This window comes from Ixodes scapularis, unplaced genomic scaffold, assembly GCF_016920785.2.
Source record: "Ixodes scapularis isolate PalLabHiFi unplaced genomic scaffold, ASM1692078v2 PGA_scaffold3__209_contigs__length_174095766, whole genome shotgun sequence".
Lineage (NCBI taxonomy): Eukaryota > Metazoa > Arthropoda > Arachnida > Ixodida > Ixodidae > Ixodes > Ixodes scapularis.
The window spans coordinates 117,132,453-117,148,696 of NW_024609868.1; the positions used below are offsets into that span (position 1 = coordinate 117,132,453).

At 44.9% G+C, this 16,244-nt stretch overlaps 1 protein-coding gene across 1 annotated transcript; it reads right to left on the bottom strand.

Moving 5' to 3' along the window:
* Positions 1–7,642: 7,642 nt before the first annotated feature.
* Positions 7,643–15,098, bottom strand: LOC8023112 (cytochrome P450 3A24-like). The gene is made up of 4 exons (XM_002399255.3): positions 14,766–15,098; positions 11,714–11,903; positions 9,307–9,515; positions 7,643–8,703 (listed from the first exon to the last, which is right to left on the bottom strand). Exons 1-4 carry the CDS (start codon positions 14,943–14,945, stop codon positions 7,765–7,767), a joined length of 1,518 nt encoding a protein of 505 aa, XP_002399296.3. The 5' UTR covers positions 14,946–15,098; the 3' UTR covers positions 7,643–7,764.
* Positions 15,099–16,244: the final 1,146 nt, after the last annotated feature.

Consider the following 16,244-nt stretch of genomic DNA (forward strand, 5'->3'; position numbering starts at 1 on the left):
ATCGTTCGGTTCCAGGCCGTCTCGTGCGTTGATTGCAGATGGATCAAATGCTTTTTGTGCTACCACTTCCAAAAGTGGTCCAGCAGTCGCTCACTGTGTCGCCAATGCTAAGTGAAAACGTTTCTCGTAAATGGCTGAAGTTTCCCAATATCGGCATTTGCAGGATCGGTCAGTTGTTTTCCCGATAGAAAATATAAAGGTATTCTCGTTTTAAACCAGTCAGAAGATTTGTGTAGCTTCGCTCCTTCGTTGTTTTCGTTGTAAGTGGATCCTTGCTCTGTTTTTTGGGTCCTTGCTTTGATAATGAACATCTTATCGATGTTCATAATCCCAGTTGTAACTCGAAGCAAATGTCCTAGTTTAGTGAAGTGTTTCGGCTTCAAAGAAGACGTTACTTCGTCCAGTTTCTGGAACCCGCGACGTTTACGTTTTCGCTCTTTATGTCTCGTCGTTTCTGTGTGAAAGTCTTCGTTCGTGAGTCCTAACAGAACCCTTTCTGCGTGTCCAAAATTAACATCGTTGTGCAGGGTGTTTTTTTTCTCTATCGAATGAGTTTATACTGTGTCAGCGTTCGCTTCGGTCACTCGAGTCGTTCATTTGTCAGTTCTTGGTGATTTTTCACCGTTTCTACTACCATATTTGGCGGCAAGCACACATCCTACAGTTCACATACATTTGCAATGACTCGTTGGAATCTGCTGAAGTTCATGCTTCAGCAGATTCCTCGTCCCAAGAGCTGCGTGATTTGCCCGCTATCCCGACCCCCTTCTACTTCCAAGCAGCGCAAGGTCCCGTTATCTTCTTTTTCGAAGGTTCCAATCTTTAATGGACAGACTACTGTGTTTGTGCGGCCGGCAAGGGACTCTGAAAAAATAATGGTCTTTGCAGGGTACATCCAAATTTGGCGTTGAAGACCACCTGGTTGCCGTTGTTCTCAAAGCGTCGCATATGGTCACTTCTGACCTTCCACAGCTGGTCAGGACCAATAAGCAAGCTTATGCCTTACTCAGCAGTTACACCAATAAAAATTTTTTTTATCTACAATAAAACCTCCATCGTCATCAATTTTTTGTAAAAATTGATAGTCTGAACGTGCCTGCACAACGTCATTGCATATGACAGGTATTTCTACCGCTTCGATTACATATTCCTTGTGGTTGTACTGCCTGCGCGGCTTGACTTGGACTGGCTTCGTTGTTGTGGCAGTGAAGTGGAGTGTCCAAATGTGTTCAAGAGCAGGCTGGTCTCTCCTAATACCTTCAGACCCAGCTTGCAAGAGTCGTTTTTTCTAATGAACGCTCCCTGGCTTCCGCCATCGAAGACAACACGTAAGTAGCCACAGTTTTTGTCTTCAATCGCCCAGGTTCGGAATGTAGTCAGTAGGACCTGGACGTTAATCAAAATACCAGAACTGTCTGCGCCGGTGCTCTGGACGGAAGTTATGATGAGTTTATTTTAACTTGTGCTTTCTCCGGGTTTCCAGGTTCGATCGCACATGATTGTCGCATTTTGTCCTGCACAGAAAGTGTATGCCAGCCATTTGTGGCAATACTTGGATCGATGCCGTCTGACGGTATACCGAAAACATCGCATTTCTCCAGCAAGTTTCTTCTTTTTCTCCGTAGAAAGAAGTAACCCGTGCAGCTTATCTTGCCGTGTATTGTGCGTACACAAAAGAAGCACACCTTGTGGTCTTCAGCGCTCATATGCAGTACTGCAGAGATTGGTAAGAGAGCTTGTTCTTATTGCTCAGAACGTTCTCGGTTTGTTCTTGGAGATTGATCAACGCTGACTACACATCTCTCTCAGCTCTCAATCTCGATGAGTAGATACTCCAGCAAATTCTGCAACTGGTTTTCTGAAAGTGGCCGCGTCGTTGGGGAGCAGCCACTTCGAGGTCTGGAGGGTAACGCGGCCGTACGGGAAGAATCTGAGGTTGACTCCACCTCTTATGCTCGTAACGTTGGTGGAGATGGATGCGCAGCCCCGTCTCCTCCATCCTGGATGGCTGTTCTTCTTTCGTTAAGACCAGCACGTCTGTAGGAATCCAGAACAATTTCAGACGGACAAGCCTTGAGGATAATGTCTGTCAGCATGGTTGAGTAGCTGACTGAGGTTACACCAAGTCCGCGAAGACCACGGATGTTGGTTTGCACATTATTGTACAGTGTTCTCAGCCATTTGGTGTATTTTGAGGAGGTCAAGCTTAAAAGCGCTCAAAGCTTCGTAAGATATTCCTGTTGGATCCTTCTGGAGTCTCGAAATTGTCGGGTCAAAATTTAAATTGCGTCATTGCAGCACGCATTTGTGACTTGCGGACCATCGATTGAAGCCCAAAAAGGTCCAGTAACAAGCGTTCTCAGGTACTGAAAATTTGTGCAGTTCGATAGGTCTTCGTTCTCCTGAAAGGAACGCTTAAATTGCAGTCAAAATGGCTGCCGATCAACAAGCTCGCCCTTAAAGGACTGCCGCTGCGACTTCGGTAGTTTGACACCGCTCCGTCTTCGTTCTTCGCTAGGTGAAGCAATTGGCGATGTTGATGGCCTCAGTGGTTCCCTAGATAGTAGTTGCACTGCGCTACAATAAAGTATGCTGAAGCCGTGGGTTGTTTCTTCCTTGTACGAGATTCGGCGCACGCAAAAGAGAAATGAAAAGAAAAATATTACTTGAGACTTGAAAACAGCTGGTAAGCTGTCAGGAGGAGAAAGGCATGTTGAGATTCGCTAGGGCTTCTGTCCGTAGTGCAAATGACAGCCTAAAAAACGCAGGGCAGGGCCAGACTAGATAAGCTGATTACGGTTCACGAGCCAATCACATCACGGTATGAGTTGATGAGAAGGCCGAATAACAAATCATGCCGCAAGTAACGTAATCATAAAGCCGGGGTCACACTGCTTATACATCATACAAATGACAGTCTGCATGCAGATTTGAACGCGAGTCACCTCAATATCCGTGTCTCGAATACCAAATGACAATGAGTTCAAGGAGAAAGCTTGGCACGCGGCATTCGAACCACGGATATTGCATTGACTCGTGTTTGCAAACTGTTTTTGTATGGTGTATGAGCAGTGTTACGCCTGCTTTATAAGCCAAGCTCCGCCTTTCTTAAGCTATCAGCGATTGCAGTATCACGGCCCCTCCCTTAGGACTCCCATTGGGAGCGGCCTGCCGTATGACCCACGCCGCCGGTGAAAGTGATAGTTCTACTTTACCCCGCAGTAAAGCTCGTTATCGTCGAGAGAGGAGCAGTACGCCCGTCCCGGCCCGGCCAGGTGTGGCGATTCAGATTGTTTTTCGTGAAACGGCAAGTCACAATTGAAACGAGTGCCAGATTTCATGAATGCTGTGACAAATTTGTGTAAAATAAAACCACACGATTCTTTCTGTGAGGAGCTCACTCAGCTGCAGGCTGCGCGTTAGAGACGCATTCAGCTGGAAGTATGAGTGAATTGTCGTTTTCTTGTTCCCGTAAGTTTTGCCCCGTTTCTATTACCGCTGTAATATAGGAGTTATAGGTGCATATAGTTAGGCCGTATAATTACCGGTTTTAACCGACGCTCGAGCACGCTCGAGCTGTGCCTTTTATGGATCTGTGAGGCAGAAAAAGAAACGGATTCCTCGAGTATAACTTTAGTAATATAAACTTAATTGTTCCCAAACAGATCAAGGGAGTCATGTAGTTCACAAGCTGAGTACCTTTCGGGAAAGGGTGTTCCGCGAAAGCCTCAAGATATTCCCTAGAGAGCTGTTTAGGTCACCAGCCCAGTTTGCCAAAAGAGGTCTGAGGATCTTCCTGAGAAAAAAACTTGCAGAGCTCTTCGCTGTCGTACTGGTCTCTGCAGTTAGTACACCACATCAGCAGGCAGTCCATAAAGTGTGGAAGCACTGTACTCGAGAAGACCTTGCAAATCCGTCGACGACGAATTTCTGCCGACTGTAGAGCCCTCTCGACAATGGAGCAGACGAGCTTGCACAGCCAGACAGATTCAGGTCGTGGATAGCTGAGTCATCCTTGGTCAAGGCTAAACACGAACTGATATGCTCCGTCACGTCAGCCTTGGGTAAATTACTTTTAAAAAGTAATTCGTTACAGTTACAGTTACTTTCAGAAAAAAGTTGCAAAGTTACCGTTACAGTAACCGCTAAAAAAAGTAAACTCTTTACTTTTAAGTAACGACGTTACTTATCAGTTACTTTTCTAGTAACACGAAAAATTTAGGAGAAACTAGAAAAGGCCCCCCACCAAGTTTTATTGCATAAAATCAAAAATTATGCTTTTTACTTCATACTGTAACTTAGCAGCAGTTGTTTCTCGAAATCAGTGTCTGAAAGTTTCCCTCGTTTGATGGCGAACACGTCCTTGCTCTTGCTGAACAGACCCCACGCAACCAAAGCAACAAGCAAACCCCGCGGAAACAGCAGTAAAGTTTGCCTCGACTGTTGACATTACACCGAAGTAGTGGCGGAAATCAAAATACGAAACATCCACAGTGCGGAATAGTGGCGCTAATCAAAATACGAAATATTCGCAGTACCCTCCGTGTGTTTTGTTGTTTCAAGGTTGATTCATCCGGTTAAGAAGCGTTGGGGCAAAACAATGAACAACCACAACATAGACAGTGCTTTAAGATACTAAGATATAAGTATTCGGTCACAAAGTACAAGCGCGTGCGTAAAGATAACTATATTTTTTTCAACACATCTACTTGTGGCTATATTCGGGTTGTGACTCGCGAGAAAGAATGCACTCACACGTTTGTGCGAGGCCAACTTGACATTTAAAGTCCCGGAACAGATAATTTGGAAAGTGCGAGGAATAGCTATATGGTACTGGTTCAAGGATATATTACACATACAAAAATGGAAAGTAACGGCAAAAGTAATGCCGTTACTTTCATCGTTACCTCGGAAAAACTAATAGAACTCAGTTACAAGTTACATCTTTAAAAAGTAACTCGTTAGAGTTACAAGTTAGCAAAAAGTAACGAAGTTACAGTAACGCATTACTAGTAACGCGTTACTATATTAGACTACCGTCACGTAATGCATTTGCCTTAAGTGGAAGCTTGCATTCAGGACACGTCACCTGCAACGTTGAGCGGGTTCTACACATTAGCCTTCCTTGCTTTCACTCAGACATTTCTATTGATTTGCCAGGCTGAATGTTCCAGCTTAATGGTCACCTTTTGTTCGCAAACGAAGGCCGAGTAGCCAGCCATGTATACGGTGGGAACTCAAGTTTGGAAGGGGCTTCATTGTCTCTACTTTGCAGACGGCAGCTCGTCATAGCATAGTTCCAGATTTCTCGCACCATTTGACTTACAACGCGGCACACAACAGTTTTTAGGCATCGCGTGCTCCGTAACCCATTCGCACTCTTTAAAACTGTGGAGACACAGACAAAAGGCGTCTGTATACGTATCTTCTTTCTCATCCATCAGTGGCTAGTGCCACAAAACTATAAAAACGCTCGAAAAAACGATCGAAAACATAAACCACACACGCGAGCACAGGGTGTACACCCCAACAACAGTCCATCCCTCCCCCCCCCCCCCCAAAAAAAAAGAAAAAAAGGAAGGAAAAAAAAAAAAGACGCAAAACACTACGATAGACAAGACACTACGATATTCTCTCCGCGCAAAGCGGTGCAGAGGTGGGAGGGGGGGGGGGGGGGGGGGGCGGCAAGAGAGTTCTGCGGCCTTCTGCAACCGTGGCAGCGCCTCGGTATCGGCGAAGCCATTGGCGGGCAGGTATTTTTTCTGGGTCGCAGAGCAAGGGCGCGTTTGGCGCCTTCTCTAGCTTTCAGCTCACAAGACCACTCACCGATGTGCAGCGCCCCGACGGCAGATGGGAAAAGTTCTCTTCTCACGCGCGCTCTTTTGTGTTCGGGAAAAATCGGCAGGCCGCACCAACAGGGGGGATCGAGCGGCCGTGGCAGTATTGCGCAAGGTAAAGGTCAGACTGCTTGCCCGTTGTCAAGCAGGCTCAAGAAATCTGCTGCGTCTGTTTTCACGCCTAGCACTTGGGAACGCCATTGGCGTAAATCTAGAGTGCGGCTGCAAGGACTAACACGTTTGGAACGCCTTGCAAAATTCGAATTCCAAACGTACATACCGGAAATTGGGCACGCGAACGTAGTTTCGCAAGAAGTTGCATGTGGATTTTTTTTTCAGAGCTCATATCAGAGGTGGTAAAATATTAAAGATATAAAGTAAAAAAACGAAAGACGTTCACAATTTTCTGTAAAGCCGAATCAGAGCGCAGCTTTTGAAGAGTAAGAGGGGAGAAGAGGGTATGCCCGTGTGACGTCACTGGTGGCTCTCGTGACGTCGCTGGTGATTCTCGTGACGTCACACGTGACCCTCATGACGTCACTGGTGATTTTCGGGACGTCACTTGTGACGCTCGTGACGTCACAAGTGACCCTCGTTAAGTCATTGCTGGCCCCCATGACGTCACTGGTGGCCTATGTGCCCCTCGTGACGTCACTTGTGACGTTGCCACGCCACACGCGACCCTCGTGACGTCACTGGTGAGTCTTGTGACGTCATTCGTGGCCCTCGTGACGTCACTGGTGGTCCTTGTGACACTCGTGATGTCACACGTGACCCTCGTGACGTAACTTGTGACGTCAGAACCTCATACGTGACCTTCGTGACGTCACTTGTGAGCCTCGTCACGTCATTCGTGTCCCTCGTGACGTCACTGGTGGCCCTCGTGGCGTCACTCGTCACCCTCGTGAGTCACACATAGCCCTCGTGACGTCATTCGTTGCCCTCGTGACGTCACTGGTGACCCTCGTGACGTCATTCGTGGCCGAAAGCGCAACCAACATCTGGCGACGGATGTTGGTAGCGCTTTCGTGGTTTTCGCTAAATGTGCTACTAATAGTGTGTGTGTCCGTGTGGTGCACCTGCTCGGTTTATTAGTTGAACTACCGTACATCTAGGAATTTACCCAGCGGCATTGTGAGCACCTTGAAAGATATTTTTGCGACAAATAACTTGGTTCTTCCTACATGGTGTGATTGCTTTTGTCTACAGCTGGGCAAATTGTTTCACTGGTATCGACCCTGTGAGATAAATACATAGAATTTTCAGGGCTATATGAACGAACGGTTTTAATTGCTACCGAATCGTCCAGCATCTGGTAGAAATACACCGCCCACGGTTTACAGGCTTCGTCCTAAATACCTTCCGTTGACATCCGAAAAAAAAAAAGCACGGTAAGTTCTGGTGAATTGAGACAAATCCGGTGATTTCCGGTAATTTCTGGTGAATCCAGGCAATTCCGGTGACTTCCGGTAATCTTTGGCTTTACTGGAAGTGAAAAGAGTCCCATAATTAAGTAAAATAGATTTTTTATTGGAAATAAAATTCCGGTAACGAACGCGGTGACTTCCGGTAAATTCCGGCTCTACCGGATGTGAAAAGAGTCCCATAATTCAGCTCACTTTTTTTACTCGAAATAAAATTCCGAAAGAAAATCTTTTTAAATAGGGTGCCCAATCGCTGGTTCACGGCGAGGCCAATCCTGCCAGTCAGGGCGAAGCAAATCCAGTTCGTGTCCTCACGAAAGGAAAGCATGAGAGGGCGCCACCAAAACATCTCGGCGCTAATAGGACGCTTGATTCGCGAATTTTTTTTAATGCTTGATGCATTTTAATTGAGAGACCCAAGTGCAGTCGGACCTCAATAAAACCAAATCTGCAAGAGGTATAGCATTAAGTTTCGCTGTTTTTGCACGCATTTGTTTGGAATTTTATCTGAGCTCTAGGGTGACTTCAATACATTCTTTTGGTCTGATCACCACAGACGACACAGTTATCTCCATCAGATCATGAGTCCTGTTAGATGTGGTGACCCTGTACCTTCGCAGGACGTGACATGTGACAAGTTTCAGCTCCAGCAGCGCGAACCTCTCTCCGATGCACATTCTAGGTCCCATTCCAAACGGCAAGTAGGCTGCCGGGTGATGCGCGCTCTTTCCTTCGCTGAACCGTTCTGGATTAAACGTGTTAGGATCCTGCCAAACGTCAGGATTATGGTGGATGTGCCAGGTCGGAACCAGCACATTCGCGCCAGCAGGGAAGAACTGGCCCATGACGGAGGTGTCTTCCCTACAGACCCGACTGACAAAGAGCACCACAGGCGGGTAGAGGCGCAGGACCTCGCGTATCACCATGTCTAGACGCTTCAGCTGCTGAACGCCGTCGTACGTCAGGGTCTGGTTCTTCTCCGGGAACACTTCGGTAAGCTCACGAAAGACGCGGTCTTGTTCATCTGGGTACTTGGCCAGAGTATGCATGACGAAGGCCAAAGCCGTAGCGGTCGTTTCGAAGCCGGCGACGAGAAAAATGAAGCTGTTGGCCATGAGATGTCTGTCCCTGATAGAGAAAGTGTTTTCCCCGAGGTCAGCTGAGGCGGCGTTTTCGTGGTCCTCCTGATCGTTTAACATCAACTGCAACATGTCGGTCGGCCTGGATCCTTGCTTCTTTCGGCGAAGGTCAATGACCTTGCTTAAGTTGTCGGTTATCTGCTTCGTCACATCGTGGTAGCTGGAGTAGGGATATACCCACTCGATTGCCTGGCGGAGTGGAGGAAAACAAACCAGGCCGTCGACAAGTGCGCTGTCCAGATCCAAGAATACTTTTCTGACTGCCCGCAACATGGGATCGGTGACGTTTCTTTGGCACTCTACCTGCCGGTCCAGAAAAAAGAAACAGAAGTTTTTATTTCGTTCTGGGACACTTAATATGACTCAATACTAAAATCGAGTCAAGTTGAAAAAAAATGTTAGCGACGCTTTAACCGTCTTTCCCTTCTCACGCACTCCTATTCCGCGTGACCCAACGCCATTGGTCACGCGCGCTATGACATCAGGTCAATGAATACGCTCCGTTGCTAACGATAAAGGCTGTGTTCTAAATCTTACCCAAAGGAAACCGGTTACTCCGGCGGGTCGTGTCACGTGACAACACAGATTGAAAAGCGCTGGACGCGGGAAGGTTTTGGAACACCAGGGTACAAGACTCTTACACTGGAGTTAGATCGAATACATTTTGGAACACGGCCATAGTGTGACCAACGCCAACACGAACAAGCAGTATCCGTACAGTCCGGAATTTTCATGTAAACCGATAAGGCGCTTTTGTGGTACATTCACTGAAGCATGGCCGTATGATATAACAATTCGAGATTTTGGTGCACTTCCAGCAAAGTAGATAAAATAAGGAAACATATGAACTGTTTGGTACATCAATATAATAAACGAACTAAACTTAATTCTTTTCACAGTGCATACCTGCCACGCCAGTGCGCATTTGGCAATGACATCAAGCGTGAGGCCTTGGGAAACGTCGAGCATGTTCGCCGCTTCACCCCTGTCCGCGTGTTCCCGCAATACCTCGATCATTTCTTCTACGCACTGGCTCATTGTGTGAGTCATCATTTTCATCTTTGAAGCGCTGAAGCTGGGGTTCAGCGCTGAGCGGACTTTCTTCCACTCGAAGCCTGTGGGAGCATAACAGGGAATGAAATCTTATATGAGTTTAGAGAGGAGCAATATTTAGTGTTATCTAAAGCTAGTGGAATAAATGAAACAACGGCAAAAGTGCAGCGTCAAGGCATTTGTCATATTTCTCTGTTTGTGCCATCAATGTATAAACCAGAGGTCGGCAACCGACGGCCCGCGGATGCGGCTCCCGGGCCCGGCACGCTGCCAGACAATACCCCCACCCCCCACCACCACACACAAGCATACAACCACACACGTACGCGCACGCACACACACAACGCCCGCACACGCACACGCACGCACACGCACTCTCTCTCTCTCTCTCACACACACTCCAGGACTAATGGTGCAAATGTTATAGTTGATTTTAAGGCTGGTGTAATTGACGAATGAACTCTGAAGCGGCCTACCAAGAGATCAGTTTATTATCCATTAGCAATTGTTGTGCACCAGAGTGATGCATTGTAAATCGATAATTAAGGTCGTCGTATTTAGCATACTTTTCGTTCGGAAGTGCGGATCCTGCCATTGTCAATTTCAACAATTTTTGTTGCGCTCAGGGGCTCGTTATGAGGATACTAACCAGGTGACTGACGAGAAGTTAAGTAAATATTATAAAGACCACATCAGAAGAAGAATTTGGACGGAACCATTCGGTCCAAATTCTCATCGAGACCCATGAATTCGCCCAGCTGCTCATCGCTTCAGGAGTCAAGCTCACAAAGGACGTGCGCTGGCTGACGTTCCATAGCGGCTATGATCTCGGCTACTTCCTAAGGCTGCTCACTAAGAGCCTGACGGAAACATTCCGTGAGGTTCTTTAAAGTGCTTTGCCGGAAAGTAGACGGTTCCAATTTTTTAGACTGTAAGCGGAATCGAGGGGACTACGGTTTTGAGAAGCTGTCAGTGGTCAGAGCGAAAATGTCTTCTAAAATGATGTGCAGAGGCAGTCATTGCCTTAAGAAAGCGTAATCGGATTGATCATCTAGAAACGATGATATAAATATTTCTGGAACACACACTGCTTTGTTAAAAAAATAAACCTTAAAACTAGTTATTTTCAATTTTTTTTTAAATAAGTAGGCTGAAAAGCGTTGAGATACGGATGAATGGTCCGGATAAAGGAGTGGTACATGCTAGTGCTTGTTTATATGTTTCAAGCCAAGTTAAGTCAAAATGTGTTTTTATTTGTAAACAAGATTTTAGATAATTACACTTATTCAGACGGGAGTCCCAAAGGTTAAAAAAAAAAAAAAAACTGTTGAAGGGACCCCTTGGTAACAAAGGGTTAGTCAGCGATCAAATTGGAACCATTATATATTAAAACAAATTGGAGAAAAAAAAAAGCAACAACAACGAAACATGATTGCGGTATGCACATAATCAAAATATAAAACCAACTGAAAAGAGAGAGAAGTAAATCTAGAAAGTCAAGGAAAAAAGAAAGACAATATCTGTGTGTGTGTGACCGTGGGAAAGCTGTGCGCAGGAGAAAAGAATGAATCGGTTTGGGGGGGGGGGGGGGGGGGGGGGGACGTAGAAATTGTTGATGAATCATGCAGATAGTATGTGTGCGCGTATGGCTTTTTAAAGATATAGAATGATGACATGGCAGTTAGGCTGTGGTGGTAGGGAGTTCCACGTTTTAGTATAGCAATGTAAATGAAGGTGAACGCGCCATGATTAGTTCGTATGTATGGTACAGACAGTGACGCTTGGGAATGTGAACGCAGAGGATACATGACGTACATCTTCATGAGTAAAACTAATTGAATAGCATGTTATCTGATTGGTGGTGAACTTAAATGCTAATAATGCGATACGGTAATCGAGGCATTGATGAACCGCTAAAATGTTGAGGAAGCGGTTTGCAAATTGAGCCCTTACGCGCCTATTAACAAATAGCATTGCTGGAAGTGCTGTGTTCTGGGCAATTTCTATCGATTTTAGTGTTGTTTTATTTGTCAATCAATAAAGGGTAACCCGTACAAAAAGTGTAAACTAGCTGATCTAAATCAAAGTTTTAAAGATTTTTGATTTTTGATTCTAAGATATAACGCCTAAATCAATTCCTGTTTCGAGGGGGGGGGGGGGTGGAATAAGAAAGAACAGTTTGTATTAGAATTTACTTGAAGTATATATTTACATCAAGGAATGTTATGCTTTCTGTGACGCGAAATAGAAAATTACTTACCCGAAAGTCCTATAAGGGAGCTTCGGAAAGGTTCAAAATCGAGAAATATGTTGGGTCGGTTGTAGAAGTTGTTGGTTTCTTTTATGAAACACTCTTTGATGACGTCCAAGTCCGTGACCACCATGTAAGGTCTTTCTCCCAAGTAGAAACCAAATACCTTGCCGTACCTCTTGATCCAACCCTCCATCACCTACCGGTGGAAGAGGAGGGAGAATATTAGATCCCTTTTGCGTACACGTGTCACAATGTTGACCGGACATAAACGAAAATATTATAAAAAAAAATGTTTGATGACCACAGTGCATTTGTAGCGGCAACGTCACTTGGCGTAAGTAGGAGCATTTGGAGCCTTTCTTCCTGGTTTACAGAACACACATCTTTAGTTGGAAAAAACGAGCACTATAAAGAGATCCGGACATTTCGGTATATAAAACACGTCAGTGCACAGTTTTTTTTTTGGGGGGGTCCAAAAATGATAATTTCAAGGGCTGGCTCATTTCTGCTACTAGACTTAAATGGGAGAGCTCTAGAGCTTACGTACCTTTGCGCACCAGTATTCACAAAAAAGAAGAAAGAAAAACATCTACACAATTTTTTGCAATTTAATTTGAAAAAAAAAATTGAGAACCTATACTTCACAAACGTCGCAAAAATAGGCGATTTTTGTTTGAAACGTGTTGTGTTTTGGGTTAGATTTGGGAGATTTAAATATTCTGGGCATTTTTGTTGCGGAATCAATTCAGCATCCACGTTTAGTTATTTCTTTATTTAAATACTCACACGGCCATCAGTATTATAGAGATCACTGCAGGCAAAAAAAAGAGATAACAAAAATTACCAGTAATTCGATGCTTCGTTCATTGAGGCTCACAACACTGAGTTCAGTTTTCATAAACTAAGCAAACAATTACTGCCTTTTGTAAATGTCAGAAAAGCCGTTCAACCCTTCACTGGATTGAAAACAATAAAGAGTGCTAACAGCGTTTTTAGACAATTTCTAATCAACAATGGATACACTAGTAACCTGTAGGTTTCACTGCAAAGAAGTTTTACGGGCGAATGAATGGTAAAATGCTTTAGTTTTACATTTATGGACACCCATTTTGAACTGATGGTCAATTCGGTGTGAAATGAAAAGCAATGACGTCTTTAGTTTAGGCACGGGTTAGTATGATATACATGGTCAGCCAAACCATTCTGACCCTCCACCCAAATACTCTGTTGATTCAGCTCTGGCATGCAAGACAGTTGCAAGGATCGCCTGCTGCAGTGTCTCATATCAAATAAAGTCCGATCAACTGCATTCTCAGAAACAGATGCAGCTTAACCTGCATCGTTTCTAGGTGTCATTTGAGCCGCAGGTAGCCGGCCATTTTGCTTCACCAAGCGGGGTAATCCTTCGGCGTCTACATTTTGCGATGAGGAGCGGACGTGCAACGCCTCGGCGTCTAGAATCAGTTTCACCGTCGTTCTGACACTTTTTATAGGTATGCGGAACGCAAGCTCGTCTTCTTCTTTCGCAGGAGTTGCAGTGGCAACAAAACACCGAGCTCTGGTTGACTCTGAATGAGGGATAGTGAGTAGACCTGAAGGCAGCTTGCTTTGAGGTCTACCCACTATCCTTCAAACAGAGCCAATCAGAGCCCGGCGCTCTGACGTCACTACAACCCCTGCAAAAGAAGCAGACGAACTTTCTCTCCACATAAAACGGCAGCCCGCGAACACCCGTGTGCGTTTTTTGTGTTCTTGATTCATGGCAAACTTGGTATATATATTTGGGGGTATTTGAGCCATAAAAACCTTGATTTTTCCTTTGCCGCTGCCACTGCCTTGTGAAGGGGGGCCAGGGCTTGTCAAGACTTTTTTCTCGCCACCCCCTCCCACCCCCTCTTTTCTAAAGTTAAATTTGAAGTGGGAAACTAATTAAAATAAATTTGAAGCTTTACAGTTTCCGAGATACTCGTTCCAAGCCGTCGGGCCACCACGATCTTCCCTTCATAAAAGTCGCATAAATCAGCAGATTTTCCTAATACATGCAGAGATAGTAGAAAAGATGATCCTTATGTATCCCCGACAGCCGCGAACTACTATCCCCATCGGCAGGTCGTAGACAACGCGGATGGCACGTCAGCTAGGCGCGCTCATTCACGCAGTGTAGAGGTGGTCATAATGTCTTGACTAATCAGAGTATCTTGCGACAAAGACAGAAGCGAACAGTTTTACTGGAGAAAAAGAAGGTAGACAGGAATTGATTGGCTTTCATAAGCGTTACGCTCGCGACGCGATGGTAATTACAGAGGATGAAACGAGCTGACCAGTTTTTTACTGATTCGAGAGCATCGATTAAGTAAGAGTAACTTCGTTCAGAGGGACGAAATTTATTCTAGTTTCCAGCAAACGACAGTTTTAAACAAGTTAATTATTTCTGACGGAGCACGAAACAAAATCTTTATATAGAATTTGTAGAAAAGAAACATGACTTGGTGCCCGGGGAGAATACTTAAATTTACAATTTATATGATCTCAGACATATTTCAGCATAAGAGATACGAGATAAGCCTAACCATTCATACTATTCTTTCATCGAAACAGAGATTAATAAACAAAAATATCCTTTGAAATACCGTCAATTGTCAACCATGGTGAACGTCAGTGTGTATGTATGAAACGTGATAAGAACAAAAAAACTACATTCCAACAATTTCCTGATAAACGCTTTAAATGTGTGCATTATGCGGAACAATCTGTACTTTGTTTCAGCTTCAGTCCGAGCGCGGCCGATGTTATGAGCCGAAGGACCAATCGAACAGCCCAAAAAGCGCAGCGCTATGGCGTCCTCTCAGCGCTTGATTGGATTAGCCGGCGGAGGAGCACGCACAGAGAGACGGCGAATACCGGCTGTTCCTATCAACTGCAGAGAACACGCCATGACGTTGTGCTTCTTTTGCTGCTTGAGTGGCCCTTCGGCTCATGACATCGGCCGCACTCGGACCGAAGCTGAAACGAAGTATAGTTATACTACACCGCGAGAATAAAAATCCGTATCACTCACCTCAATACGATCTTTTTTCAACTGCATGTAGTTACCTGATAACAGGTCGGGCTCTGGACCAGGAATGCCATACTTTCTGAAGAATCCGTGTTGACGGCGCCGGTGAAGCAAGCTTAAAAATATTCCGGTTGCTACTATTAAAATTAGCGATGTCACTGTTATCCATAACGGAAAGACCATTGCAGATATTTTTGAAGAGATTTAGCGTAGGAGCAAAGGCTTCTTTTTTATGGGTGTTAGGCAGTTAATGTGATGAAAGGCGCAACTCCGTTAGTATTTGATTGTTTTTTCTTTTACTCGAAGCTAGCACAAAGCGGAGCTGCCGATCTTCAGCGCAACGTTTCACGGACTTTATTATCCTTTTCCGCTACTAAACACCGAACTCATTTGTGTTGAGTGCGTTTCATCTCTGCGTTTCCGATAAGAAGTGGAGCTAGTTCTATTGATCAAAGCTTTTATCGTAGATGTACTTACACGCAATCTTTCGTGCAATCTGCAAATCTGGACGATGGTCGGGCAGGGGGGGGGGGGGGGGGGGGTGAGACTTGTTGAGAGTACAGAAGCAGCCATATGACTCGCTGTTTATAAACACGTATCTTGAGTACGGCTAATCAGCTAATCGAATGATTCCTGAACTGGCGTGTTTACGCCGTGTGCTGGGGCCCTACCTGTATTCCGGAACCCGCGAAAAAGCCTGCTACTTTGGCCTGCCCTTGTCAAGCTTTACACAAGAAAGACCCTGAACTCCTTTATTATACCCCGAACGCTACTTAGCACACCCCACGAACGCTGAAACGAAACAACTGAAGTTGTTATATTAAACCTTGTTCTATAAAAAAAAAAAAAAAAAAAAGTTAAATACCGATTCTTTCATCTGCAGTGATCAGAATATGGGGAAACAAGAAACTCAAGAGCAGAACCTGAAATTTGACCTTTGCTTGCCTTGTTACTCATTGAAGGAGCGGTATTAACTAATATATACATACTAAACCGATTCCCCCCCCCCCTGGGTTCGGCTATAAATTGGGCACCCAAAATGATGCCTTGATAAATTTTGATTGAGAGCTTCGCAAGAGTTTTAAAATAAAATATCCACAGAAGCCATTCTTGTTGGTTTTCTATGAAGAGCGATAGCATTCGTCATGAGACTCACGACGCATCTCTGTGAATACGACGAAACAAAATGTAAGTAGACAATTTATTTAATGAATTTAATTTTCCCACAAGCTTTGCGGGGAAAATAAATTGGTGCATTGGTCACGTGACGTTAATTTTCCGCTAAATTTAGCGGAGAAACAGAATTGGTTTCCTATTGAAAATTCCATCAAGATACGTAATTTGGGACACTGACTGCCAGTCAGCAGCCTTGGTGGAACGTGATGGACCATCAGACGTTATCTGATAGTCCATCAGATGACGTCTGACTGCCACTGCCAAAGGAATTTCATCAACAAGGGCAGCATTTATATAAGAGTAAAG

Coding starts and splice junctions, on each gene's coding strand:
- LOC8023112 (XM_002399255.3), bottom strand. CDS start 14,945: ATGGTCTTTCCGTTATGGATAACAGTGACATCGCTAATTTTAATAGTA. Junction 11,904..14,765: donor TGAAAAAAGATCGTATTGAG/GTGAGTGATACG, acceptor TTCCACCGGTAG/GTGATGGAGGGTTGGATCAA. Junction 9,516..11,713: donor CTCCCTTATAGGACTTTCGG/GTAAGTAATTTT, acceptor ATGCTCCCACAG/GCTTCGAGTGGAAGAAAGTC.